Raw genomic sequence first — 26013 nt, 5'->3', positions numbered from 1 at the left:
CTTCCATATGTGTCCCAACAGGGGGTCGAACCTGCAACTTTTTGGTGTATGGCATGACGCTTCAACCAAGCGAGCCACCCAGCCACCTGGCCAGGGCTCTACTGTCTTCTTTTTCTTTTTAATTTTTTTTTTTTTGTCCTCTTCTGAGGACATTCTTTTCATTGCTTTTTAGCAAGAGGAAGGGAGAGAGAGACACACATTGATCAGCTGCCTCCCTCATGTGCCCAGACTGGGTACTGTGCATGCCGGATGAGGAATCAACCTGCAACCCAGGCATGTGCCCCACCCAGGAACTGAACCCACAGCCTTCCTCTCATACGCACCCCCAATCGGGGACCTGGCCCACAACCCAGGCATGTGCCCTGACTGGGAATTGAACTGGCAACCCTTCGGTTCACAGGCAAGCACTCAATCCACTGAGCCGCACGAGCCAGGGCTGAACCCACAACCTTTTGTTCCGGGTCAACACTCCAGCCAACTGAGCCACCCAGCCCGGGCTCTACTGTCTTCTTGCATTTTTTCTGGGCAGAAATCTACTGCCATTCATATTTTTGTTCCTTTCTGCCTGTGGGGTTTTTTTTCCACTCCAGATTTTCTTTCTCTCTATCACAGATTTTAAGCAATTTGATTTTTATGAGGTGTGGTTTTGCTGTGGTTTTCTTCATGTTGCTTGTGCTAGGGATTCATTTAGCTTCTTGACTGATAGATTTATAGTGTTGTCAAATTGGGGAATGTTTGGCCATTATTTCTTTAGTTTTTCCTCAGGGACTCCAGTTACATATATATGTGGCTGCCTAAAGTTGTCCTACAGCTTCCTGATGCTCTGTACAATTATTCTCAATCCTTTTTCTTTGCGTTTCATTTTGCATAGTTTCTATTTTTATGTATTTTAATTTACTAACCTTTTCCATTGTTGTCATGTTTGTTAAATTAACATTTGTTCAGTGAAGCTCACGGTGCTAGATGGTGAGCTAAGTTCAACAAAAGACCACAAAAGAAATTGAAGTAGAGAAGTTTCACAGGCACAGGTCCTGGAGGAAGTGCCTTGAGGGGGTCACACAGGGAGGGCAAGGCAGGGAGCATGCCTTTGTTAGGGTCCTTGGTTGGAGTGCTTTCGGATACCCAGGCTAAGGTCCGATTGGTCGATTCAAACCAAAGAGAGTGGGTTTTTTAGTAAGTTCCACGGGTCTTACCTAAGGGTGCACAGGAGAAGGCAGAAGGAGGCGGGGGAGGCTTCTGATCACTAGGGCTGTTGGGGAAATTGTATTGGAACCGACATTTGTTTGTGACTCTGCAGGATACTGTCTAGGCCGTGTGCTTGCACAAGGGGACTACGGTCAGTTAAAGGACCCCGTAGGCCACTCGGCCAAACCAAATGGACACCAAGGCAGCCATGCTGTGGAGTAGCTTAGCCAAACTCTCAACAGTTGTCTATGCCAGTGTGCTTAGACTGGACCTTACCTCGTCCAGTGTGCTTTTCTATTCTGACATTGTATTTTTTTATCTCTAGAAATTTGATGTAGATTTTTTTTTTTTTACATCTTGTATATCTCAAGTTAACCTGATTCAGTCTTGTAGCTTCTTTTTTTTGGGGGGTGGGTCTTGTAGCTTCTTGAACATATGGGATACAGTTATAATAATTGTTTTAATACAGCTTTTTTTTTAGTTCTATTATCTGGGCCTTGCTTTTAAGCTTTATTAGGCAGGAAGCAGAGCAGCATTTAATTTAGGGCTAATTTTACCCCACTACAGAGGCAAAATCCTTCTGAGTACTCTACCTGATATCCCTATGAAGTATGAGATTTTCCATGAGGCTGGTGGGAATGGGCAGAAAGCCCAGTGCAAGATATGGGTTGTTGGTCCTTGTTGTATGTAGCAACACACAGTTTTTCCAGGACCGTTTGTTGAAAAAACTTCTTTCCCTTTTGAATTGCCTTTGCACCTTTATTAGATATCACTGGACCATACATTTACTAACACTCCAGGCCTCGGGGTGGTTGACACTCAAGCAGCTTCTTCATTCTCCCTGTGGTACTTTAGAGATTTTATTTTATTTATTTTATTTTTTATTGATTGATTTTAGAAGGGGGGTTAGGGAAGATGGAGAGAAACACCGACTTGTTGTTTCACTTATTTATGCATTCATTGGTTGATTCTTGTATGTGCCCTGACTGAGATGGAACCCATACCCTTGGTGCATCAGAACGAGGACCCCTACTGCTTCTTGAGTAGGAGTAAGGAACATTCTCTCACCTTGGGTTTTCAGACTCAACAGAGTGGAGAAGGAATGACAGAGCCCACTCAGCAAGGGCACCAGCGATGAGGCAGGGAGCCAGAAGAATACATCAGGAGTTGGCTACTCCAGTCACTGAGAAACCTGGCAAAGACATGTCCCTTCAGACCGTAGTCTGACCGTCATGGTCTCCAGCAGATACCAGAAGTGTTATTACTAAAGGTAGATTAGGGTCTAAAAACCAACCAGGGCACTGGCACTGGGCCAGCCAGCAGGTCACCTCAGTTATCTCATGTGTACCCTGAGAACAATGATCCGTGGGCTTGTTGAGGTTGAGGAAGCAGAGAAGGCCCATGGTCAGATTAGCAACACATGGGCTTTGGAGAGAGCAAAAGTGAGGGGGCAAGGGGTGAAAGAGTTGAAGGAGCCCAGCGTGGTACAGTGCCTTGGTGTCAGACAGACCTGTGTTTGTACCTGGCTCCACCATCAAGTAGTTCTGTGACTTTTGGGGAAATCTCTCTAAACTTAAAGTTTCCCCATCAGTCCTATAAGGAGAAGAATACTTTCTTTTATAACTGTTGTGAAGATGGAAAACTATAATGCTTGCTTTATGCTTAGTAAAGTAGAATCTGTTTCCATTTCTTCCCCTGACAAAACAGAGCTTAAAAGTAAATCCTGTCTGCCCTGGCTGGTGTGGCTCAGTGGATTGAGCACTAGCCTGCAAACGGAAAGGTTGCTAGTTCGATTCCCAGTCAAGGCACATGCCTGGGTGACGTGCCAGGTCTCCAGTTGGGGATGTTCGAAAGGCAGCCGATCAATGTTTCTCTCGCACATCGATGTTCCTCTCCCTCTCTTTCTCCCTCCCTTCCCCTCTCTATAGAAATAAATAAAAATCTTTTTTTTTTAAGTCATTAAAAAAAAAAAAAAGTAGATCCTGGCCTGGGAAATCTTCCCTGGAAAGTCAGAAGTGTCTGAGCAATAGGAGAAAATAGGAGAACTGGAGACTTTGAAGGCTCAGTGACATCAGACGATGAGGTTTTAGGGCTGAGATAGTTAAAAGGGGTAGATAGAGGTGGTTAGCTCCATAGCTCAGGGTTCGAGCACTGGTCTTGTAAAATGGATAGACAGATAGATAAGGGAATGCTAATTTCAGAGGGTAGGTTCCAGAGCTGAAGACTCTAGAGGTTAAGATGTTCTGGGTGCCGCTCTCTTGCTATGGAGTTGGGAATAAGGAACAGTGAGGCCAGAACATGGCGTGGGCCATCCCCTGATCTTTCAGAAGGAAGAGGAGTGTTGGCTTTGAAAAAGAAGACTGAGCACATACATTCAGAAGCTGTCAGAGATGTTGGGGAATGATTAGGAGGGCAGTAGATGTGAGCAGTGAAGGAAAGGAGGCGCTCTATCTCTTTGGGAATGAAAATATTATTCCAGCATGAAGGGGAATGGTCTGGGATCAGCAGTGAGGAGCCTTGGGGTTGGTACAGAATGAGGCTGGGGCAGGAGGAGTCGCTACTCGAGAGGGCCCTAGGGCAAGGCTGTGTATAAAGGAGGCCTTGTTAGAGGTGGGAGGTTTGCAGGGCTTGCACCTGGATGCCTTGAAGTGAGCCAGCTGGTCACTGGCTGCTGCTGCCACAGATGGTATGGTCGGCAATAATTCCCTCTGGCTGATCATCTAGTTCTTTCATTGATGTGCAGGCTCCAACCCTCCTCTTTTACCTAAAAACTGTCTCCATTTTCGTTACTTCTGTCATTCCCGTTAACACGCACTCGCGAGCACACACCCTCCCCAAGCCTCTCTCTGCCCCTGAAACCCCCCCTCCTCAGGATGTCTTCAGCACTTGCAGTCCCCAAAATTCCTCACATTGGCCTTTGCTCTTCTTATCACTACGACCTCTGGGGCTGTGGGGCTACCTTCCTGGAGCTACAACCCAAGGAATCAGTTAGATAAGACATAAATGATAGGGTTCCCAAGCCTGTGCCTTGAGCTCCAAGAAGCACTTTCCTCTCTATATGTGAAAACAGGGAAAGAGGCTGTTACAGGAACAGAAAGGAGATAACTTGTACCAGCACCAGAAAACAACTTCAGGAGTCTTATGGATGTCCTGGGTGCTTCATTTGGGTCTCCAAAGCAAGCCCCGGCCCAGCCTTAACTCTGTTCATCTTTTCTGTCCATCTTTCTGTAGTCTGCCCCCTAGGTCCCATACTGAGCTGTTCTGAATGACATTGGGCATCCCAGAAACAGCAGCTCTCCTTAAACCTGAATCCTTGGCCTGAGGACCCCACATCCAATGTCCACATCTCACCCGTTTTGCTTTGTCAACTACAGAACAGCAGGCCTCTAGTGTCTGTAGAACCCAGTTATTGCCTAACTCAGATGTTCCTTTGCCGGAAATGGACCCTTAGGCTCCCTTCACTAGTTCTTCACTAGCTGAGAGCCTAGTGCTCCTTCCTGAGCCTTAGGTGAGGGATGTTGTCTCTTTAGAGCTGAGCCAGCTTCTGCCAAAATAGAGAGGGGCATCTATAAATTCAGTAATGGAGGAGACATACTGAGCCTTTCTTAGTGTATTTCCCAGGAATATACCCATACGTGAATGTGAATTTTGCCTCTCCCCATCAGCAGATAACTTGCTCACTTGTTTTTTCTAATTCTTATGCAGAGATTGTGTCTGCTGCCTCATTTCTCTCTGAGGCTCTCAGAGGGTACATTGGCTTCCCCAGAGCACAGGGCTCAGAATAAAAATCACGCAACCGCAGCGCTACAGATACTATTCTCTAGTTACCACTCTGGTGTGCCCTGGTACCTACAAGAAGGACATTGGAATCCTGCCCCCAGGATCCAGCCCCCCCCAGCTCTGACTGGCTCTTTTTCCTTCCAGGGAAGGTGAATTTCTTCTCTAGTGGCCTTCTGTTTTCTCACCGTCACCACGGAAGCATCATCATTTCCAAGGATCATGTGAATTCCATTTCGTTCTATGATGGGGTAGGTGTTCCACCAGTTTATGGCTTTGGTGTTCAGAAAGATACTCCCACTTCTGAGGGGAAAACCAAGTAACTCCCTGTCCTCACTTGACCACCATGCGACAGGGTGTCCGGACTCAGCACTGCCTTTAAGGCAGGCAGGCAGGCAGGGAGACCGTAGAGAGGCCCTACCACTTTCAGGGCTCTGAGCCCCGTCAACCGTGCTGCTCGGTAAAGGGCTTAACTAGAAGGGGCTTCTGGGTCAGGAGGGCCAGCAGCTACCCTTGGGCAATTAACTCATCCCAAAGAGGATCAGAAAGTAGGCTGAAGGAAGGCCTCCTCCTGCCTAGGAACACAAACTCACCCAGTTAAGATCTGGAAAGAAGCTGCTTCCTGTGACATTGATGGGGCTCCACTCGCCCATTAGCATGGGAAAGAAGTATAAGTGAGGCAGAGAGGAAGAAAAATGGCTAACTTTCCCCAAGAGGACTCAGCCACACCCCATCATGTGTTCAGATTTAACCTCCAGCTGCCTGAAAGTCCCTCCCCCAGAACCATGCTTTACCTTCGCTAGTCTCCACTAGCGAAAGAGTAAAGCATCAACACTTCCCTTTTCCCCTGGGGAAGGAGAGAGGTTAGAGTTTCCTCTAGCCTCCACCTCCTGGCCGGAGCACAGCTCGTCCCTCAGTGTGACACACAACCTCAGCCTCAAAACCAGCTTGTTCGGGAGCCAGGACAGCGGCTAGGTGGCAAAGTTCTGTCACACGGTCAGAAAATGAATTTCATGAGCAATTCTTGAAAGAATTCTTTCTCCCACATAGAACCTGCTGCCTTAAAGGCTGTTCAAAAAGGCAGGCAGACCGATAAGACAGAATGGATGACCCTGTCGGTGAAAGCTTTGATACTAGGTTAGCGAGTCTTACAACCTCAGGGGAGAAAGGACAGAGTCATTCAGGCACTGGGACTGTAAGTTAGCTAATTTGGGGACAAAATAGGGTCTTATATCATATCAAAAATCAAAATAAACTTTGGACAAGTTAAAATTAAATGCTTTAAAATTTTACAAGAAAGAAGAATATAAAAATGAACATTTATTAAACTTCTAGGGACAGGAAGACTTCTAGCTTAGAAACTTCCTTAGATATAAGAAATTATAAAGGTCTGTCAGGTTTGACCACTTACGGCTTTCTAAAATCTTTGCTGATGATTTATTGAGATACACTCTAAATACAATTAACTGTATCCACTTAACGTTTTGACGGGTGTATGCACTCATGACACCACCATCACAATCAAGATACAGAAGACTTTGGTCGCCCCCAAAAAGTTTCCTAATGCCTCTTTGCAGTTCATCTCTCCCTCCCCTGGCTTTAGGCAGCCGCTGATTACCTTCCCGTCACTATAGATGAGTTTGAATTTTCTGAAGTGTTATGTAAGTAGACGTTATACATTCTGTAACCTTTTGAGTCTAGCATTTTTCACTCAGTGTAAGCATTTTTAGATTCATCCACGCTCTGTGTAGCAGTAGTCAGGTTCTTTTCATTGCTGTATTGCTGAGTAGTATTCCATTCCATGAATGCAGCAAAAAGTGTATCAGACTAAGTAATAATTCAAAACTCTAAAAAGTCTCTCAAAGAGAGAATTAAAAACAATTAAGCTGGGGGAAACATTTTTGGTGATTAAAAAAGTGAGTTAATTTCTTCTCTGTGAAGAGCTATATGTCTTAACATGAAAACGCTGAGTCCCAGGTCAGGGGTGTTAGAAAACGTGAGATCAGTTCACAGAGACCGTCGTGCCTTGTTTTATTGCATTTCACAGTTGTTGGGTTTTTTACAAATTGAAGGTAAGACCCTCCACCAGCAAAGATTACAACTCACTTTATTATGATACTCACTTTGTTTTGGTGGTCTGGAACCAAACCCACAATATCTCCGAGGTATGCCTGTATATGAAATCCCATTAGAAACAGCCTCATGGTATCACACATGACAACGAATTAGCAAAAAGTAAATAAAAGGTAGTGCCGGCAGAGGAGAAACGGAGTAAGTATTATAAATGTCCAGCCACAGGAGTGATGAGAGAAGGGTGGGAGGCTGTCTTTGCAAATGTTTACAGATAGTTTGCAACAACAACAAATACAGATAATTTGCAACTACATGACAGATGCTGACAATAAATTAAGTTTTTAAAGCAAGACAGAGAACTGTTTAAAAAAAAAAAAGAAAAGAAAAGATATCCCAGTGCCTAAAAAAGGTAACTCAATGAATGGATTGGAAAAAATGACTAGAAGAAAAAGTATTACATTGTTAGCTGCGGTTGGGTTTAGGTGATGGGACTTTGTATTACCTTTTTAAACCTTTCTTTCCTATTTTATGTTTGTATTTTTTTAATTTTAATTAATGAACATATTACTTTTATAATGAAAAACTTAAATGTTAAAAAAACCCTTTTCCTCTAAGATCCAGAACAAGACAAGGATGCTGGCTTTTGCCGTTTCTATTCAGCATAGTATTGGAAGGTCTAGCCAAAGTAATTATGCAAGAAAAAGAAATAAAAGGCATCTAAATTTGAAAGGAACTAGTAAAATTATCTCTATTCACAGATTATATGAAAATCATAAAGAGTCCACCAAAAAACCCTGTTAGAATTAATAAACGAACTGACAAAAGTTGCAGGACATAAAATCAAAACACAAAAATTCAGTTGCATTTCTATACTCTAGCAATGAACAATTTAAAAGACATTAAGAAAACGATTTTAGCCCTGGCTGGTGTGACTCAGTCAATTTAGTGCCAGCCTGCGAACCTGAGGGTCACAGGTTCGATTCCCAGTCAGGGTGTGTGCCTGCATTGTGGTCCTGGTCTCCAGTAGGGGGCACACAAAAGGCAACCACACATTGATGTTTCTCTCCTTCTTTCTCCCTTCCTTCCCCTCTCTTGAAAAATAAAAATAAATAAATAACGATCTTTTAAAAAAAAAGAAACCGAGCCCTGGCTGGTATGGCTCAGTGGTCGAGTACCAGCTGTGAATCAAAGGGTTGCCGGTTTGATTCCTGGCCAGGGCACATGCCTGGGTTGCAGGCCAGGTCCCCCATGGAGGGCATGCGAGAGGCAACCACACACTCATGTTTGTCTCCCTCTCTTTCTCCCTCTCTTCCTCTCTCTAAAAAATAAATAAATAAAATCTTTTAAAAAATAAAAAGAAAACAATTTCATTTACAATAGTATCAAAAAGAATAAAATACTTAGGAATAAATTTAACCAAAGAAGTGAAAGACTTGTGCACTGAAAACTATAAAACATTACTGAAAGAAATTAAAGGAGACCTAAATAAATGGTAAGACATCCCATGTTTATGGATTGGAAGACTTCGTAGATGACAATACTATGCAAAATGATCTAAAGATTCAATGGAATTCCTATCAAAATCCCAAAGGCATTTTTTGCAGAAATAGAAAAGCCCATTCTGAAATTGATGTGGAATCTCAGGGAACCCCTAATCACCAAAATAATCTTGAAAAAGAACTAAGCTGGGAGGCTCACACTTCCTGATTTCAAAACATAATGCAAGCTACAGTACTCAAACAACAATGTGATATTAGCATAAGATCAGACATACAGAGCAATGAAATAGAATAGAGAACCCAGAAATAAACCCCCACGTGTGCTTAAATGATTTTGACGAGCGTGCCAAGACCATTCAGTGAGGAAGGGACAGTCTTTTCCACAAATGGTGCTGGAACAACTGGATCTCCACGTGCAAGCTGAACCCTTACCTTGTGCCATATACAAAAAATTAACTAAAAATGGAACATACGCCTAAATGTAAGAGCCAGAACAATTAAACTCATAGAAGAAAACATAGGAGTAAATCCTTGTGACCTTGGATTAGGCAGTGATTTCTTAGATACGACACCAAAAGCAAAGACGACAAAAGAAAAAAATACATAAATTGGATTTCATCAAAATTAAAAACTGCATCAAGGGGCACTTACCAGGAAAGTGAAGACAACCTACAGAATGAGAGAAAATATAAATCTGATAAAGGGTTAATACCCTAGAAAGAATTGTGAGATGACATTTTTAGGAAAAGACCCTTGTGCTTCCCATATCTTATATACCGGGGTATTGGAATCACAGCTATATCTGAACCCCAGTAAACCACATAATGTGAAAATAATCTCACCGGAGTTCGTTATATGTATCTGATAGTAGTTGTGAGGACTGGTAACATGCAAATGGCTTTTCTCCCTCTTTTTCTCTTAGGATTCCACCAGCATTGTTGCCGCCCTTCTGATAGACTTCAGAAGCTCATTACTTCCTCATCTCCCAGTTCATTTTCATGGTTCAAGCAATTTTCTGATGATTGCCCTTTTCCCCAAATCAAAGATATACCAAGCATTTTACCCAGAGGTAACACTAATCATTAGCAAAACTACTGTATGTCCCTAGCAGTGTAGGTGGTAAGGCAGTGTCTCAGGGTTAACAGTGAGGTGTTGGGGGACTGGAGAGGGTGGCTGCTTCTAATCCCTGTGGGTCCTAGAATGCTGCCTTGTCATTGAGGGGTGGAACCCTAAAGGAACCGAACAAAAGGCTTTTTAGCAGCTAAGAAAAATCTTCACTGTCCCTTTAAATCCTAATTAAACTCATTTTCCCTTTAGCCACTTGGTCGAACTGTCGGGTCCTACCCACTGTATCAGAGCTTTCTATCCCACCCTAAGTTCTCCCTCCTGGTGGTTCACAGGCCCTGCCCTTGTGAATGGTCACACCTGGCAGGCTGCATATTATAGGCACTCGGCACAGATTGTACGAGTGAGGGAGTTTACTGAGAATTATGCAACCCACTTAGAGACCAAGCAGTAGTTAAAGTCAAACAGATGGCTGGCATTATGGCGGGTGGCAGTGCTTGGAAAGGTGTGATTGCAGCAGCTTGTGAGAGGACAGCGTCTGTTCCTCAGGACAGGTTTGCAGAGCATGGAGGAGGCAAGAGCTGGCCTTGGTGCAGATGGCGTCTCAGGCCAGTCTGTGTCTCTGTCTTACTGCCTGCTGGTCCTTCCCACCTCCTCGTGATTGTCCTTCCGACCAGGAACATGGAGGCAGCCCCTTAGATTCTCTTCAGCCATCCCTTTGCCTCCACACAGAAGTTGCTTGGACCATTCATTCTGTCTGGCCCTCTCACCAATGAAGAACATGCCCCTTCTGCCAGAACATGTTACCTGACACCTTCTTCCGTGCTTCCTGGCCGGTGAAGGAGCAGAATCCCTGGGAGAGGAACCCAGAAAGAAATTCTAGTTTTAAAAAACTACAGAAGAAAATTATTTCAGGCCTCTGTTTTTGAAATAAACTTGTTACAATCGTTTGTACTGACAGCCTAGGTTTTCAACAACCATCAAATCCCCATGTGGGTTCCATATCCTGTTGTTGGGTTTAAAGCGTTCTTTGCCCAAATTCTGTTTTGTTTAGGTCTTCTCCCTCTGGCAAAAGCAAGCTAACTCAGGGCTGTCTTTAAAAGTGATCCAGGAAGATGGATTATCTGTGGAACAAAAGAGATTGTAAGTGGCTGCCTTCAGTGTTTATGCTTGCTTCCTTAAGCTGTGGTGTCTGCTCTCTCTGCAGGGTGACTCGCATTATGTAACACAGGGGGCTTGGTTTCTAAAAGGACCAACATGGTCATTTTCAGTGCTGCCAACTTAAAGATAGCACAAGTCCCTGGGGAAAGAGAAATCCACCAAGAAAGGTGAAATCCACCAAGAATCAGAAACCCATAATACTGCCAAGGGTTTCGGGCCGACCTTCCTATGTGGCACACTAGTCATCATGCGCTAAATCCATGCTTTATTTAAGTCAGTGCGGTGCTTGTTTTAGAAGTGTTGACTTTGTCACAGGAGTCTGGCTTGAAAGCATCAGAACAAGTTATGTAAAGTATGTGCGCTGTAGGGAGATGGAGTTCTCATTTGTGTGCTTTTGCTATTCCAGACACTCCAGTGCACAGAAGCTCTTCAATGTCCTGAGCCATTCTGCCGGGGAGAAACGGAGTCCTCTAAAGCTACTCTCAGCCAAACTCCCAGAGCTGGACTGGTGAGCTTTGGCTTTCTGTGTATAGGTGTTTAATGTCCTGGCTTTTGAAATGTCAGAAACGTCAGTGTTGGTCCTTTCTAAGCTCCTTTTTCTTTATTGCTCCTTAGGGATCATTTTAAAAGTTAGTAGTGACACACCATATACAATTTCATTCTCTAGAGAGAATCTCTCCAAGGTTTCTTTTTTGTTGTTTTCTTTTTTAAAGATTTTATTTATTTATTTTTAGAGAGAGGGAAAGGGAAGGAGAAAGAGTAGGAGAGAAACATCACTGTGTAGTTGCCTCTCATACGCCCCCTACTGGGAACCTGGCCCTCAACCCAGGCATGTGCCCTGACTGGGAATCGAACTGGCGACCCTTTGGTTCCCAGGCCCGCGCTCAATCCACCAAGCTACACCAGCCAGGGCTCCAAGGTTTCTTTTTCATCAATTAAATAACGAATTTCTCATGTGAATGGACACATTCAGGCAAGGCTGGTGATGGTAACATAGGGTCATTACCTTTGTTTTTCTAGGTTTCTCCAGCATTTTGCCATCAGCAGTGTTAGTCGAGAGCCTGTGATAAGGACCCATCTCCCTGTCCTGCTCCAGCAGACTGAAATCAACCCTACTCACCAAGTAGAAAATGACAAGGTACAGCAGCAGCTCACCAAATCTGCTGGGAGTTCATGGGAAGAGAAAGAATCCTGATAGCCTGCCTTTGGTTATTCCGTGTCAGTTAACAAAAGTGGCTTAGGTGGAGTCCCTTCTATAAGACACTCCACCCCCTTGGGCACTGACGTAATGATACACATGAAACCCACTCCATACAGTGACTGTACAGGCATCTACATTAACCCCAGCCAAGCCCCCTGGCAGTGCTGAAGCTCGGGCACCTTGCCCTGCCCTCCCCTTCCTTCTCCAGGCCTTTTGAGTGCCTGCTCAGTGCTCTTAATGCTGTCAGCTCTTTCTGGTTGTGACAGGGCCTTACCTGGCATTGGGTGACACATTCAGCTTAATAAGGGGATGGGCCTTGCTGGCATCACCAGGGTAAGTTGATACTTTATAAACATTGCCTTCCCAAGAGTGGATTGTAATCTGCACTTGCCTCACACTCCTCCTCTTAACCTCTCCCACCATTTCTTTGGAGCCGTATGTCTTTATATGCTCAAAGAGGACATTTATTTCTATGCAAATCTGGAAGACACTCAGCTACAAAAGAAAATAGAAGCACTAAGCAACCAGAAGCCTCATTTTTCCCTTAGGCAAGAGTTTAAAAATGAAAGTGCCTGCTTGTCCTGTTTTGTTAAAAAGGTGCTGTGGGACCGGCCTTAAAGTAAGAGGGAGTCTGGCTGTAAGCCCTCGCGCTGTGGTTTGAGAGGCCGAGGCCTGGGCACTGAGGGACAGGCACCAAGATGGGGAAACCGGGGTGGAGGGAAGAAGAACAAAAAGTCAGTTTCCCATTGGAGTAATCCCTCCCAGGGGCAGAAAGGGAAACAGAGTAAGGGCCTGGTCAGAGGGGGCGGTGGGAGATTTTCTGGTTCCCAGAAAGAGAAGGGACCCGTGGCCATCTCTCTGCTGATGTGACCAGCTCAAGTGATGAGTGCCACCAAGCTGAGCTTTAGTCTAAGTTATTTGTGACGAGGCCTGCCCCAGTGAGTCCTGTGTGTTGTGAGAACACACGTGCTAGGCCTGTGCCATGCTGTGTCATGTGTTATCCATATCCTTCAGCAGTTGCATGGCTCCTTTCCTCCCCCGCTTGACCCTCGTCAGTGAATTTCTTCCAGTTACTTTACAGGATCTGCCTGCGGAGGGCGCTGTTTTCATACGGTTGAGTAGTAAGGTTAGGATGATCCAGCCAGGCTCCTCTTCTCCCCATCAAAATTCAAAGGACAAAAGGCCACCACCAGCCTCTGCTTCTGGGAATTCAACTCCTTGTCATGCTGGGCAATGCTGGTGTGTAAGCATTTCACAAAACCTCTACATGTGGAAATTTGCTTTCCAGAGGCTGGTCTGAGCATGGCAGAGAGGAGTGGAACCGACTCGGAGCTGAGTCGGAAGAAGCTGCTCCTGCATCCCAAGCCAGTTTTTAATCCACAACATCCTACAATGTATTCTCCTCGCAGCACTCGGGACCTCTCCCCACTAATCATTTGTATTAGGGCGAAGTGTATTAAATGAAACCAAATACCTCAACAACAACAAAAGACTCAGAAATACTTCCTACCCTAGTCTGTTTCCTTAGTCAGGTGGTGTGGCGCACAGGGCAGGCAGCCAGACGGAAGCATCTCTGGTGTCGCTGGTGTCCTTCACTGAGGTCATGTGCCAGTCGAGCCCCTGGCATTTTTGCCCCAGACCGCCTTTCTGCCTAGTTTTTTATTGTATTTTAGTTGGTCTAGTCACGGTCTGCTCATGGAGATTATAATAGTAATACAAAACTTAAATGTGTTTGCTGTGTGCCAGACAGTGTTCCAAGCATTTTTACATATATTCACCCAGTTAATCACCACGCCTACCTCGCAAGGTAGGTTCTGTTTTTAAGCCCAAGATCACACAGCTAGTGAGTGCTGGTGCTGAAGTTCAAACTCACAGAACCTGGCCCTGTAAGTCTGTTCTCTCATGCATGCTGCCTCCCAGTTCTACCCCAAACCCACATGGCTTTTCTTTCACGTAGGTCATTGTCAGCATCGTAACTGGCCTCCCAGGATGTCATGCTAGCGAGCTCTGTGCTTTCCTGGTCACTGTGCATAAGGAGTATGGCAGGTTAGTATGGCTGCTGCCTTTGCTTTGGGGAAAGGGATTCTGTGCCTGGGTCTGCCTGGGCACTGGGAAACCCTGGACGTGTTCTGACCTTTGGTGTAGTTGGTATCGGTAAAGCAGTCACATCGATCCATTCTTTTGACACATTTGTAATGAGCACTTCCTGTGCACCAGGCTCTAAGTGTGGAGCACATCTGAACAAACAGGCTAGAACATCTCTGCCCTCGAGGAACTTACATCCCAGTGTGGGAAGACAATTGACCAGATAAGGGAAACAGTGTGTCAGCTAATGAAAAGTGCTATGCAGGAAGTAAAGCCTCAGAAGGCTGTAGGGAGTGCTGGGCTCAGAGGTTGGGGGGTGGGAGCAGGGATTCCAGCTTTGCCTTGGGTGTTCAGGGTGTTCAGGGAGACGTCACTAAGAAGGTGACATTGAGCAAAGGCCGGAGGAAATGAAGGCGTGAACCTGTGGATATCTGGGAAAGCACGTGGCAGCAGGACCAGCACAGGCAAGGGCCTGGGAGTGGGCCAGGTCAGGAGGGCGATTCAGGACCAGGGCGGTTAGAACTTGGGAGCTGGTGGATGTGATCCTGCCCGGACCACGAGAGGACTGTGAGTTCAGGCGCAGCTGGGCCGTGTTGGCTCAGGTGAAATTGGGAGAGTCATTCATCCAGCACTTCCACCTGGCTGGCAGGTTGCTAAACAACCCTTGCTGACTAAACTGGACATTTAGTCTCTAGGCATTCTACCTCAAGTAAGGCATCCTGCAGGAGGCCATAGAGGGATTGAGAAGACTGCAGCCACATAGAGGTGTGGGAGTTTTGGGAGGGAGATTGTGGAAGCTGGGGAGACAACTTTTAGAGAGATACCAGGGTGTTACTGGACCTCCTTTACAAGTACTAAATAGTTAACCAGTCTCCCTCATTTCCCTTGCTTTAGTTCTGTAAACATTCTGAATTCTTCACTCTGCCCATTCTTATACTCAGCGGAGCGGTGTACTGTGCGTCAGCATTGTATTGAACGGCCTTCAGGAAGTGACTACCTGGTCAGGAGTTTTTCTCAACTCTGAAATCTGTTGACCTTTACCCCTGTGGCAAGGAGTTTCCTGTCAAAATCTCCAATGGTTGTGATTTCAAGATATGGGGTTCCCCACCCAGCCGGTGTCTTCTGCCTGCTTCTGTGGTGCCAGGATTGCTCCACAGCCTGTCGGCCTTCACTAGGCAGAATGTCTGGTCGCATTCGCATCCAGGGCCAGGCCTTCAGGTGGCGCCACACTGAGATTACCTTTGCCATTTCCAGGTGGATGGTGTACCGCCAAATCATGGATGGCTCTGAATGTTTTCATGCTGCCCACTTCCAGAGGTACCTTTCCAGTGCCCTGGAAGCCCAGCGGAACCGCTCTGCCCGCCAGGCAGCCTATCTCCGCAAGAAGACCAGACTGCTGGTGGTGTTACAAGGGTGAGCACTGGAAGTCTTCTGGGGACAGTGGGGTAGCGTGGTGGCCTTACCACTACTGGGTTTTTTTTTTAAGACTTCATTTATTTTTAGAGAGAGTGTAAGGGAGGGAGAAAGAGAGGGAGAGAAGCATCAATATGTGGTTGCCTCTCACACACCCCTCATGGGGGACCTGGCCTGCAACCCAGGCATATGCCCTGACTGGGAATCGAACTGGCGATGCTTTGGTTCACAGGCTAGCACTCGGTCTACTGAGCCACACCAGCCAGGGCACCACTACTGTTATTTAATGTGTGGCTGACACGGGGCACAGAACAAACTCCACACCTGTATGAGTGGTGTCTGTGCTACCCAGAGGCCTTCAATGAGCGAGGACTCCCGTTGGCATCCTGTGACCTAGAGTAGCTGGTGTAGCCTACACGTAAGTTTTAAGTTTGGCTTCAACATCATAATATCCCCGAAAGGTGGAGAATTAGGGAGGAGGTTTTCTTGGTAAGTTTCTTTGGTAATCCTTATAATAGTGGTCCCTAACCCTCTTCCCTCACCATGTAGGCAAGGGAGCATCATCTGTTTCAGTCCTCCCTCCTGTGGAGCTGCCGAGATGGCCCCCACGCTCTGATCTCCTGCCCCACCATCTTGAGGATGGCTGGTCCAGGAGGGTTTCCTGAGGCTCTCAGTGAGGAGCTTGCATAGCCCATTTGAACAACGAGTTCCCTGGGAGGCAGGTTTGACCGTGTGTACCGCTGCTCCAAGCACCCTGGCTGCAAGGAGTTGTCCTTGACCACTTGTAAGGCCATCCAGGAAGGGGCCCCATGCAGCCCCATCACCCCCTTAGGCCAGAGGAGAATGTGCCAGAAAAGCAGGCTATACCCTTCCCTGGTGTCATTTTGATTGGTAATCAAGACTCTCTTGGCAGTTCTCACAAAGTGCTTTTGTGCTGTGCTGTATTTTGTGTTCATAATAATCAGTATTTGCAGTTGGCTGATTGTTTCCGGTAAAGAATAGGCCCAGATGCAAAGCTCTGTTTGGGCTCCCGGGTGTGATGGTGAGAACTGGAGGAAAGCCAGGTCGGTGGTCCCGAGGCAGGAAGTGGGCAGGGCTGTGCACCCCACCAGGCCTTGTTCTTACCCCTGCCCTGGGCTTTCCTCTGTCAGCCCCTTGTCCTACTTGTGGGCTGAGGTTGGAAGCCACTGAGCAAGAGCCTGAGTTTGTAACCACTCGTTCTCTTCTGGGTTTTTTCCATCACTCCAAATGGTCAAAAAGAACAGATTGGCTCCTGTCAGAGTTGAGAGTCAGTGGGGGAATGGACCTGGAGTCAGATTTGGCAGTTTTATATCCTACAGCTAAGGTCATTTGCATCGTCTGCCACTTCAGCGAACACCGTGGACTCCTTGTCTCTGATTGTACAAGTCTGCAAAAGTGTCAGCTGTCCCAGCTGCTCTGCACTGCAGTGACAGGGTATGGCCAGGCCACTTGTGTACACTCAGACTGAGACTTTGCCCAGGGTCCTCCCAGGAGGACCTCAGGTTTCCCAGCGGACTGAAGCCAGGACATCAGCTGAGTGCTGTGGCTCTCGCTAAGACGCTGGCCTCACAGGCTGGGCCCCTTCGCTTGAGGGTCGGCAGGGAGCTGTGGCTGCCTCCTTTTCCAATGTCTGTCTCCTTAGGGCTGGACTTGGGAGCCCAGAATTGAGATTGCTGGTGAAGGGTGACCCCAGAAGCTTCTCAAACTGAGAATGTATTCCTTTAATGTTACTTTAATCTTCCTTTATAGGATTGTTTGGGGGAAGCCTGTGGTTAGGGCGGTTTTCTTTTGCCCCCAGAGTGGCCTGGTGCCGTTTGACTTACTGCAGCAGTGGGGGCAGCCGTGCTGAGCTTCGACATCAGGTAGAGCTATTAGTTGTTGCTGTAAAAATTAATGTATTTTGAAATGATGAGATTTTTTAAATGGAGGACAGAACAGTGGTCGGCAGATGTGGGGGTGGGGGGCGCAGGACAGAGGTAGGTGTAGTTATATAGAACTGAAAACATATAACACACAAATAAGTCAAACTGGAGAAATCTTTAAAAAATAATTTTAAGGAATTTTTTAATACTTTTTGGAGGGTTGTAAAATTATTCTTTAAATTATCTGCATTTAAAACAAAGCACCTCTCTCTCAAAAAAAAAAAAATTGAATTAATTTAGAACATGTGCCCAAATTGTAGGCTTAAATTGCAAACATAAAACAGAGCCCAAAGGACACTTGAATGGAATATCTGTTATTTCAGAGGAAAGAAAGTTCAAGTCCTACTGGGCTTTTGTTTTGGTTTTGCTTTGTTTTGTTTTGTTTTTGTCTTTAATAAAGAGAGTACTGACAAGAAAGAGGCAAACATGAAGAACCAGTTTTTTGCCTTCATCATGCATTCGAGCAGTTTAGCCAAAGTGGCGGGATGCAATCTGGCGCCTGGAACGACCTGCTTCCTTCTGTGGTGAGGGCTGCCTCCTCCTGTTTGGGGGCCACACCCAGGATGGTTACTATAGGGCAGAGGCTGGACAGGGAGGCAGGATCTAGCAAGACCCTCTTAATAAGTAGAGTAAATGACACTAGGGCCTTCTTTCTTGCCACACAGTGGCTCTTGGCTCCAGTGCAGAGATGTATTATGTAGAGGCACCAGATGCATCGGCCTCAGCAAGGTGCCTGGGGTGAGTTTTCACTCTAACCTTTTGTATTAAAATAAATGAAGAGTAATGGAATGCTCTGAAAGCCTGGGAATTCCCCAAGCCCCCTTCCTAAGGGTGAACCTGTTATATTAGAATGACCAAAATCTGCAGGACTGGCTTGTAAGTCTTTTTTCAGTTTTTTATCCTAAAAAATAAGAGCCCTGGCTGGTGTGGCTCAGTGGATTGAGCACAGGACTGGGAAGCAAAGAGTCGCAAGTTCGATTCCCAGTCAGGGCACCATGCCTGGGTTACAGGCCAGGTCCCCAGTAGGGGGCGCATGAAAGGCAACCACACATTGATGTTTCTCTTCCTCTCTCCCTTCCCCTCTCTCTAAAAATAAAGTTGTTTAAAAAAAGATAGAACTGCTTCATATTTGTAAAAAGAGAGAGAGAGAGAGAGAGAGAGAGCACCTCTATAGGCTCATATCAAACATGGGAAAAAAGGGCCCCAAGTACTTTCTTTCTTCTTCTTTTGTTTTTTGCTTTTTTTAAAAAGTAGAATCAGGGAAACGGTGATGCTGAGCAGCAAGGCTGGGACACTTACCCACAAGAGTTACATCTATTACACATGACCACAGAGAGACTGGAGGGCAGTATGCAAGCGTCAGTCCTGCTTACCACAAGTGCTGAAGGGACTGCAGTACAGGCGATACAGAGGCTCTCCTGGCATCCAGGCCCACCCAGACACTGCAGAACCAATGGGAAGAACCCCATGTGGTTGTACACACACCTGCCCAGGCCAGGGGAGAAGCCTTCAAGGAAAACCAGTGCGCAGAGGGCTGTCTCTAAAGGCTCCCTGGCTGCCAAGCCCTAATGGGGGAGCTCTAGGATGTAGCCCACCCTATTCTTTACTGAAGCACCGCTGGTTTGTAGGGACCGAGGCAGACCTGCTGCAGCACGGGGGTGCTAAAATTGGGATCTGGGATAGAGCCAAGTGCTGTTTTACAGGTGAGTTGTGTGTAGTGACTCGGGAAATGGCTCAGGGAGGCTGTACCTATCCTGTCAGCCACCACGACTGGCCTCCCTAGGACCCAGGCCCTTCCCTCTACAGAAACTGACCTTTTGTTTTGGTCCATAGGCTGGGTCAGTCGGGAAAATGTTCTTCGAGTGGCCATATATCTACCTGGGCTTGGGCGTCCAGTTCATTCGTTTACCCTGCTTTAGGCACCGTAGATTACACCGTACTCAACTGCCTTCCTTTTAACTGCAGACTCAGACTGTAAACAAATAAATGAGAAAATACAGAGTGTGTAGCTGACATCAGTGCTTTGGAGAAGAACTGGGGCAGGGGCAGGTTGGACCAGAGAGGGGGTTGCTGTATCACATAGGCTGTATGAAGCCAGGGGACACCTCCCTCATAAGGGAGTGAGAGGGTAAGCCTTGCAGACATCTGAGAGAAAAGAGCGTCACAGGAGAGGGGACAGAGAGTGCCCGGAGGAAGTATGCCCGGAATGTTCACGGAAGAGCCAGGAGGCCAGAGTTGCTGGGTCTGGTAAGGAAGGGCATAGTAGGAGAGCAAACTCTTTTCTGCAGTGTGTGTGTGTGTGGGGCGGGGATCTTAGAGGGCTGCTGGGCCATAGTAAGAGCTTTGGCTTTCACACTGAGCGGGATGGAAGCCACGCACTCAGTGGCCTAGCACAATAGGATGAGTCTGATCCCTCTGGCTTCTGTGTTGAAAACAGGCTGGGGAGAGGCGAGGACAGAAGCAGGGAGGCCACTGAAGCAGCTATGGGGCTGATCTAGGCGAGAGATGGGAGCAGTTTGGACCCAGCAGTAGTGTGGGAGTATGAGCAGTGATCTCATTCTGGGTGTGTTTTGAAGGTTGAGAAAAAATAGAGTCAATGATGACCCTAGACAGATCTTTTGACCTAGCAGCTGAAGGAGTGGCGTCTCCTCTGCTGAGAAGGGCAAGGCCTGGGGAGGAGCAGGCGTGGGGGAGGTGGATCGTGAACGTATTAACTTGAAATATCAAATTGTCTCTGGACATCTGGGGTTTGGAGGGAGTTCCAAGCAGGAGATACACTGTGAGAGTATTTGACATGTGTCTGCTGACCTGAAGAGGTCCCCTGGGTTCCCCCATTTCTCTCTTACCCACATGTTCTGTGAGGCGGAAGGAGAGGAAAAAGCTATTTTAAGGAAAATAGATGAATGCAGGAGCTCCTAACGTGATCAGAAAACAGGCCTAAGGACACTGAGTCCCCCTCTCTGAGCCCCAGAGTCACCTGTACGGGCTTACCATACCCTGAGAGTTGGGGGTTGTACCTCTGCCCACTCTTTCACAGTTATGAGGACTAGTGGGACTCAGGGATGCAGAAACACTGGACTCCAGCGGCTCTAAATCGTGAAGTCGAATGACCCGAAGAACCCAAGCACCACTCATTTTGATTTTCCCTCCACCCTTGCTTGCTCAGCCACTCAGCATTCTCCTCTTCCCCTGCCCCGCTGTCCAGCCCGTCAGTAAACTAACTGTCCTTTTTTACCCCCAGCTACACAGATGTTATCGATGTTGTCCAGGCCCTGCAGACCCACCCCGACTCAAATGTCAGGTCCTCCTTCACCATCGGTGCCGTCACGGTGTGCGTGGAGCCCCTGAGCTGCTACATGGAGCACAGGTACACACTGGGGCCACCTCCAGCCCACAGGGCATGGTGGGTCTAGTGTGCGGAAAGCGGTTTTCTCCCACCCACTAGGAGGAGACACATCTTCTGTGCGTTTGTCTTGTGGAACACATCAGTTTACCTTATGCACAATAAGTGTTCAGTTGGTATTTGATTAGTGCCAGGTTCTCAGAGGGCTCCTTTGGACGGGCAGCCTCTCCCCAGTTTTGTGTACTGGAGAGTTGTTGGCCTAAGGCAGTGGCGCTTGAAACAGCATCTCCCAGAAAGAAATGCCCGCGCCAGCCTTCTCTTTTGTCTTTACCGCCTGGGAGAGGCCTGTGTCCCGAGGCCTTGGGGCAGCTCCCAGATATTTTCTCTTATGGTTAAGCCGTCTTAAAGCCGTGCTACCTCAGTAGGTGACGCTTATTCTGACTACTAACACGGGGACTGTTTGTTCTTCTTATTTTGGAATAACACAACAACAGCAAAGAAAATTGGATAATAATTCTTCTATAATCTCACTAACTCAGTGTAACTATTATAATTTTTGTGAATTCCTTTCTGATTTCTTTATGTGCATGCCTTTTTACAGATGTGATGGACATATAGTTTTATATGCATTTTCTTAGGTTAATGTATGTTAACATACATGTTCTTATATCACACTGGTAATTACATTTCGATTAATTATATAATCATGTATGTGGATGAGCATAATTGTCATAACCATTTTTTCTCCACTGTTAGTTACATAGGACGTCTCCAACTTTTCACTGTTATAAATAATGCTGTGGGAACATCTTTGTCCATAGAAACTTCTCGAATTTCAGATTATTTCCTTAGAATAAATTCCTCAAAGTGATTCTTACCATACACTAACTACGTGGGTGGTAAGTTTTTTATTACTTTTTATTCACATTCCCAAATTGCTTTTTGAGTAGGTTTTACAGTTCACACTGTTCCGGAGGTGTCTGGAAGTACCTGTTTTTATCATGAAAGCATTCCTCAGTGGGGACAGTTTTAAGCACTGAATTGTCTCCTCATAGAGCTATTTAACTTCCTCTCCCCGTAGCCTAGTGGAATATATCCTATGCCTGTAATCTTGTGGTCTTCCCAGCTAGTCCGTATAATTATTACTATCTCCTGGTTACTGATTAATCTATCCTTAGACCTTCATCTGAAAAAGCTCCCTTCCTATTTGAGTCCCAAGTTGGTATCTTTAAGTTTCTCATAGAAATTACGTTACAGGTTATGTCCCTAATCACCTTGACTGATTCCAAGAAACGTCTTCACCATTCGCCCTTCTCTTTAGCTGTGACCTAGGTTCTTCTCTCCAGTAGAAAAGCCAAGGGGGTCTGTTTCCTTCTGTCTCGGGGTAGGTTACTAGGGTAGATGCTGAGCACTGCGATTGTGCTTTAGACTGCCGTGTCCCCTCTTCCATGCGACGCTTTCTACCATTCGTGCCTTCTTTTTCTCAGTTTTTTTGAAAAGATGAATTAAAGTAGAAGGAGGTCTCACATGGGACGAGATTATTACCATTAAAAAAAGGGTAGGACAGGATGGTAGTAAGGAAACAATAAATGGAGGTTACACTTCAGAAAAATTAGCCCAGTCAAGTACTCTTCTGCACTTGTCAAAAAAAATTGAGACGAGGAGCTAACAAGTGGGATGGAAAGGGGCTCAAGGAGAAGACGTAAAAGGTCTGGGCAAATGGCAGGAGGGATCTTCTTCTCGGAGTGACGGAAATGTTCTAAAACAATTGTGGTGCTGGTGGCACAACTTTCTAAATTTACTTTAAAAACCGTTGAATTCTACTCTTAAAAACAAGTGAATTTTATGATATGTAAGTTATACCTCAATAAAGCTATTACATTAAAAAAATTGGAGGAGAAAAGGAGTTCAACTAACAAAAGCAGCCAAAAATGAACTGTTAGAGGCCCAGACATGAAGATAATAAAATCACTGTGGCATTGAAAACGTCAGTCAAAGGCAGAAACAACATTCACACCTTGTAGAGCTGCCACTTCCTCCACCAGAAAACAGGGTCTGCCTAACCTGCATTCCTTCACCACCTTGCTGGCTGCCAGTGGGAGTCTTGGGTACATCCGGATGGTAGAACTTAGGTCACATACCTGCACCAGGCTGCAAGAAAGTCTAGGAAAGCTGTTTTCTGCCATTCACAAGAGGGATGGACTGCCTAAGTTCAAGTGTAGGAAATGTGTTTGGTAGGTACGGGAGAGTCCAAAATATGACCGATGTGCTCTGCAGTGGTCAAAATAACACTTTCGAATACTGAAGAACTGGAAATAATCCAAATGCTAATTAGAGACCGGTTAAATATATTGTATTAATGTATATAGTATTATACAAATCAGTTGACTATAAATGTAAAGGTTTGATTCTGGATTCTCAATTATATTCCATTGATCTATATGTCCCTCCGTATGCCACTAGCACACTGTTTTGATTACTGTTTTGCAGTAAGGTGTGAAATTGAGAAGGGAGAGTCCTTCATTGTTGTTCTTGTTTTTCAGATTGTTTTGGCTATTCTGAGTCCCTTGTATTTCCATATAAATTTAAGGATCAGCTTGTCAGTTTCTGTAAAAAAAAAAAGACAGCTTGGATTTTGGTAGGGATTACATTGAATTTATAGACCCATTTGAGAATTATTGCCATCTTTAAAATATTATGTCTTCTGCTCTGGCCGGGTGTTCAGTTGGTTGGAGCATCGTCCCAATGCACCAGGGTTGTGGGTTCGATCCCTGGTCAGGGCGCATGTGGGAATCAACCAATAGGTGCATTGGTGGGTGGAATAGCGGGTCAATGTCTCTCTCTGTCACCTTTCTTCTCTCTCTCTCTCTCAAATCAATAAATTTTAAAAAATTAAGTCTTCCAATCCATGAATGTGGATATATCTTTTTATTTATTTAGGTCTTTAATTTTTTTTAATTTTCACTTATTGATTTTAGAGAGAGAGAAAGAAACATCAATTTGTCATCCCACTTAATAGTGCATTCATTGCTGATTCTCGTATGGGCCCCCCACTGGGTCATCACGATGCTCTGACTGAATAAGCTACCTGGACAGGGCTGGGTCTTGCATTGTTTTCAGCATTGTTTTGTAGTTTTAAGTGTATAAGTCTTGTGCTTTTTTTGTTTGTTTAATTTATTCCTAAGCATATTTTTTATTCTAAATGGAATAAAAATCCTCAAAATTCTTCTTAAAGGTATTCTTTATTATCATACTTTACCATGAAGGAGCCATTGAGAAAAATTAAGTAACTTTCCAAAGGCCACAGCAGTGGCATGTACATAGTTCATCGTGATATAGGATAGGAAGTGAAATAATAAAAGATGAATGCAATTTTATACAAATTATAAAAAGCAGTGATAAGGGGAGAAAGTCAGCTTATGAATTTGAAGGACCGGGATACTGAGGATGCCAAGTTATGAGAAATTATTCCAATTTTAGGGAATCATAGGTGCGTGCAAGTCCTTGTGTTCCGAATATTTTCTTTGCAGCTGCTTAAAGGGAGCAGCTTGATGGCCCCAGCCCCTGTCAGAGGTTTAAACCAGGAGCATCCAGCCTGTGATTGGATCAGACGCCTTGAGGGGGGCCTTTGCTCAACCTTATCTAAAATGCCTCGGGCTTGAACTTCTGTGAGAAACAAGCAGGGTGCTAAGAAGGGCCTGTAAGGGCACATACTCTAAAGTCACAATCACTTAATGGGGACAGATACTTTCTAAGAATATATTTGCTGTGGGGGGAGGGGGCCATTCAATGAACTGTGAGTGCAGAGGACTCAGCAAGTTTTTTTCTTGGGAGGCTCTGGTGTGGATGTTCCAAGAGTCTTGACCTTGCTTGCCCAAGAGTGTATTGGGGGTCCCTCCTTGGAATTCTTCAGAAACAATGAGGGAGTCAGGCAAGAGACTAGATCAGCAGCCCCAAAAGTGGTATTCATCCAGCTCACTCATCCACCAAGTCTGGCTCCAGTGATGAGTGTCTGGATGTTAAAAATCAGACAGAAGAATGAAGACTCACCACCACCAGGGAAATTGCAGAAGAGAAAGCACACACACACGCACCCCTCCGCCAATGTTCTGAACAGCACTGATACCTGCCACTTAGACCAGAGACAACTCAGAAGTATGGCTTCATAAGCATCTCACATAAGCATCTCACTCGCAGGGAAAGAAATCACAGGAGCTCCATGGTGCCAAACAGACCTCGGTCCCTGCACCCACCCTCCCACCTCCTAGCTTCCTGTGAGGCCTAGGCCAAGCGAAGCGCTCAGACTGCTGGGCCACCCTAAACCCCTCTTCCCCACTCTGCTCTTCTACCCAAGGCACAGGGTGGGTGTGAGGACTGCTTGCATGGCGCCCAGCCCCACCGTCAGATAAAAGGCAGCTCTTCTCAGTAGTGTTACCTTTCTCCCTGAGAAGAGCCCTATGACGTTTTAGGAGTTTTACAGCACGGAGAGGTTGAGTTTCTCTTTGGAGTTTCCTACAGAGCTTCCGCTATTAACTAACTCACACTTTGGATCAGTCACCCTCACCTGCTTCAGTTGTGACCCAGTCAGTTTCCTGTTTTTCATTCACTGGCAGTGTTCAGAATGGGATTAAGGTAACCAGATTCTAGTGTGCACACAAGGGGAAGCACGGCAGCTTCCGCACTGAACGCCCCTGGCAGAGTGAGGTGAATGTAATCCTTCTCGTTCTCCCTTGAAGTTCCCCTTTATGAGGACAGTATCTCTTTAAAAACAAATAAACAAGCAAAAAAATCAAAACGAGAAAACCAGCTCTCTCTCTCTCTGTTTCCTATAGTCTAGAGACTGGCCGTGCCCAAGTATCCCCTCTTCAACTTCCCAAGAGTTGGTCACATAGGGACTTTTGTGGGGTTCCTGGCTTAAGGAGCTTTTTGGTTCAAAGCTATGAAAACATCCTTATTACTCAGTGCTGCCTGTCACTTGCCCTATCGAGTGGGTCATTTTAGTTATCAGTGATAGACAGTTTTGTGGGAAGTAATCAATGACAACTCTGAAATTAATGGTTTGAAAATGTTTTTCTTTTTCCTCCCCAGATTTCTCTTTCCTAAGTGTCTTGACCAGTGTTCACAAGGTAAGCGATGTGCTTTCCCCGCTGCTTGCATGCCTTTCAGATTCCGTGCCGATGCAACAGACTTTCCACGCTCCTACCTGCCGTTCTAAAATCTAAAACAAAAACAAAGTTGGTCCCGGGAAAACACTGACACCTTTTATTT

The 26013-nt window shown here is 45.8% G+C and overlaps 1 protein-coding gene across 3 annotated transcripts in view; it reads left to right on the top strand.

Moving 5' to 3' along the window:
* Nucleotides 1–26013, top strand: part of DNAAF9 (dynein axonemal assembly factor 9) — a 115349-nt gene that overhangs the window by 70084 nt on the left and 19252 nt on the right. For 2 of the 3 annotated variants that reach the window (XM_053927301.2, XM_053927300.2), the window contains exons 21-29: nt 5110–5213; nt 9457–9603; nt 10654–10742; nt 11167–11268; nt 11781–11898; nt 13919–14007; nt 15301–15459; nt 20644–20769; nt 25834–25871. In XM_053927301.2, the coding sequence (XP_053783276.1) occupies nt 5110–5213; nt 9457–9603; nt 10654–10742; nt 11167–11268; nt 11781–11898; nt 13919–14007; nt 15301–15459; nt 20644–20769; nt 25834–25871 (972 nt within the window). The remainder of the gene's footprint in view (nt 1–5109; nt 5214–9456; nt 9604–10653; nt 10743–11166; nt 11269–11780; nt 11899–13918; nt 14008–15300; nt 15460–20643; nt 20770–25833; nt 25872–26013) is intronic. The other variant, XM_053927302.2, reaches the window with a different exon arrangement.

The sequence above is a fragment of the Desmodus rotundus genome, chromosome 6 (genome assembly GCF_022682495.2).
Source record: "Desmodus rotundus isolate HL8 chromosome 6, HLdesRot8A.1, whole genome shotgun sequence".
NCBI classification, from domain to species: Eukaryota; Metazoa; Chordata; class Mammalia; order Chiroptera; family Phyllostomidae; genus Desmodus; species Desmodus rotundus.
Note: the sequence above shows the minus strand (reverse complement) of the source record. Positions and strands in the feature narration are given on the sequence as shown.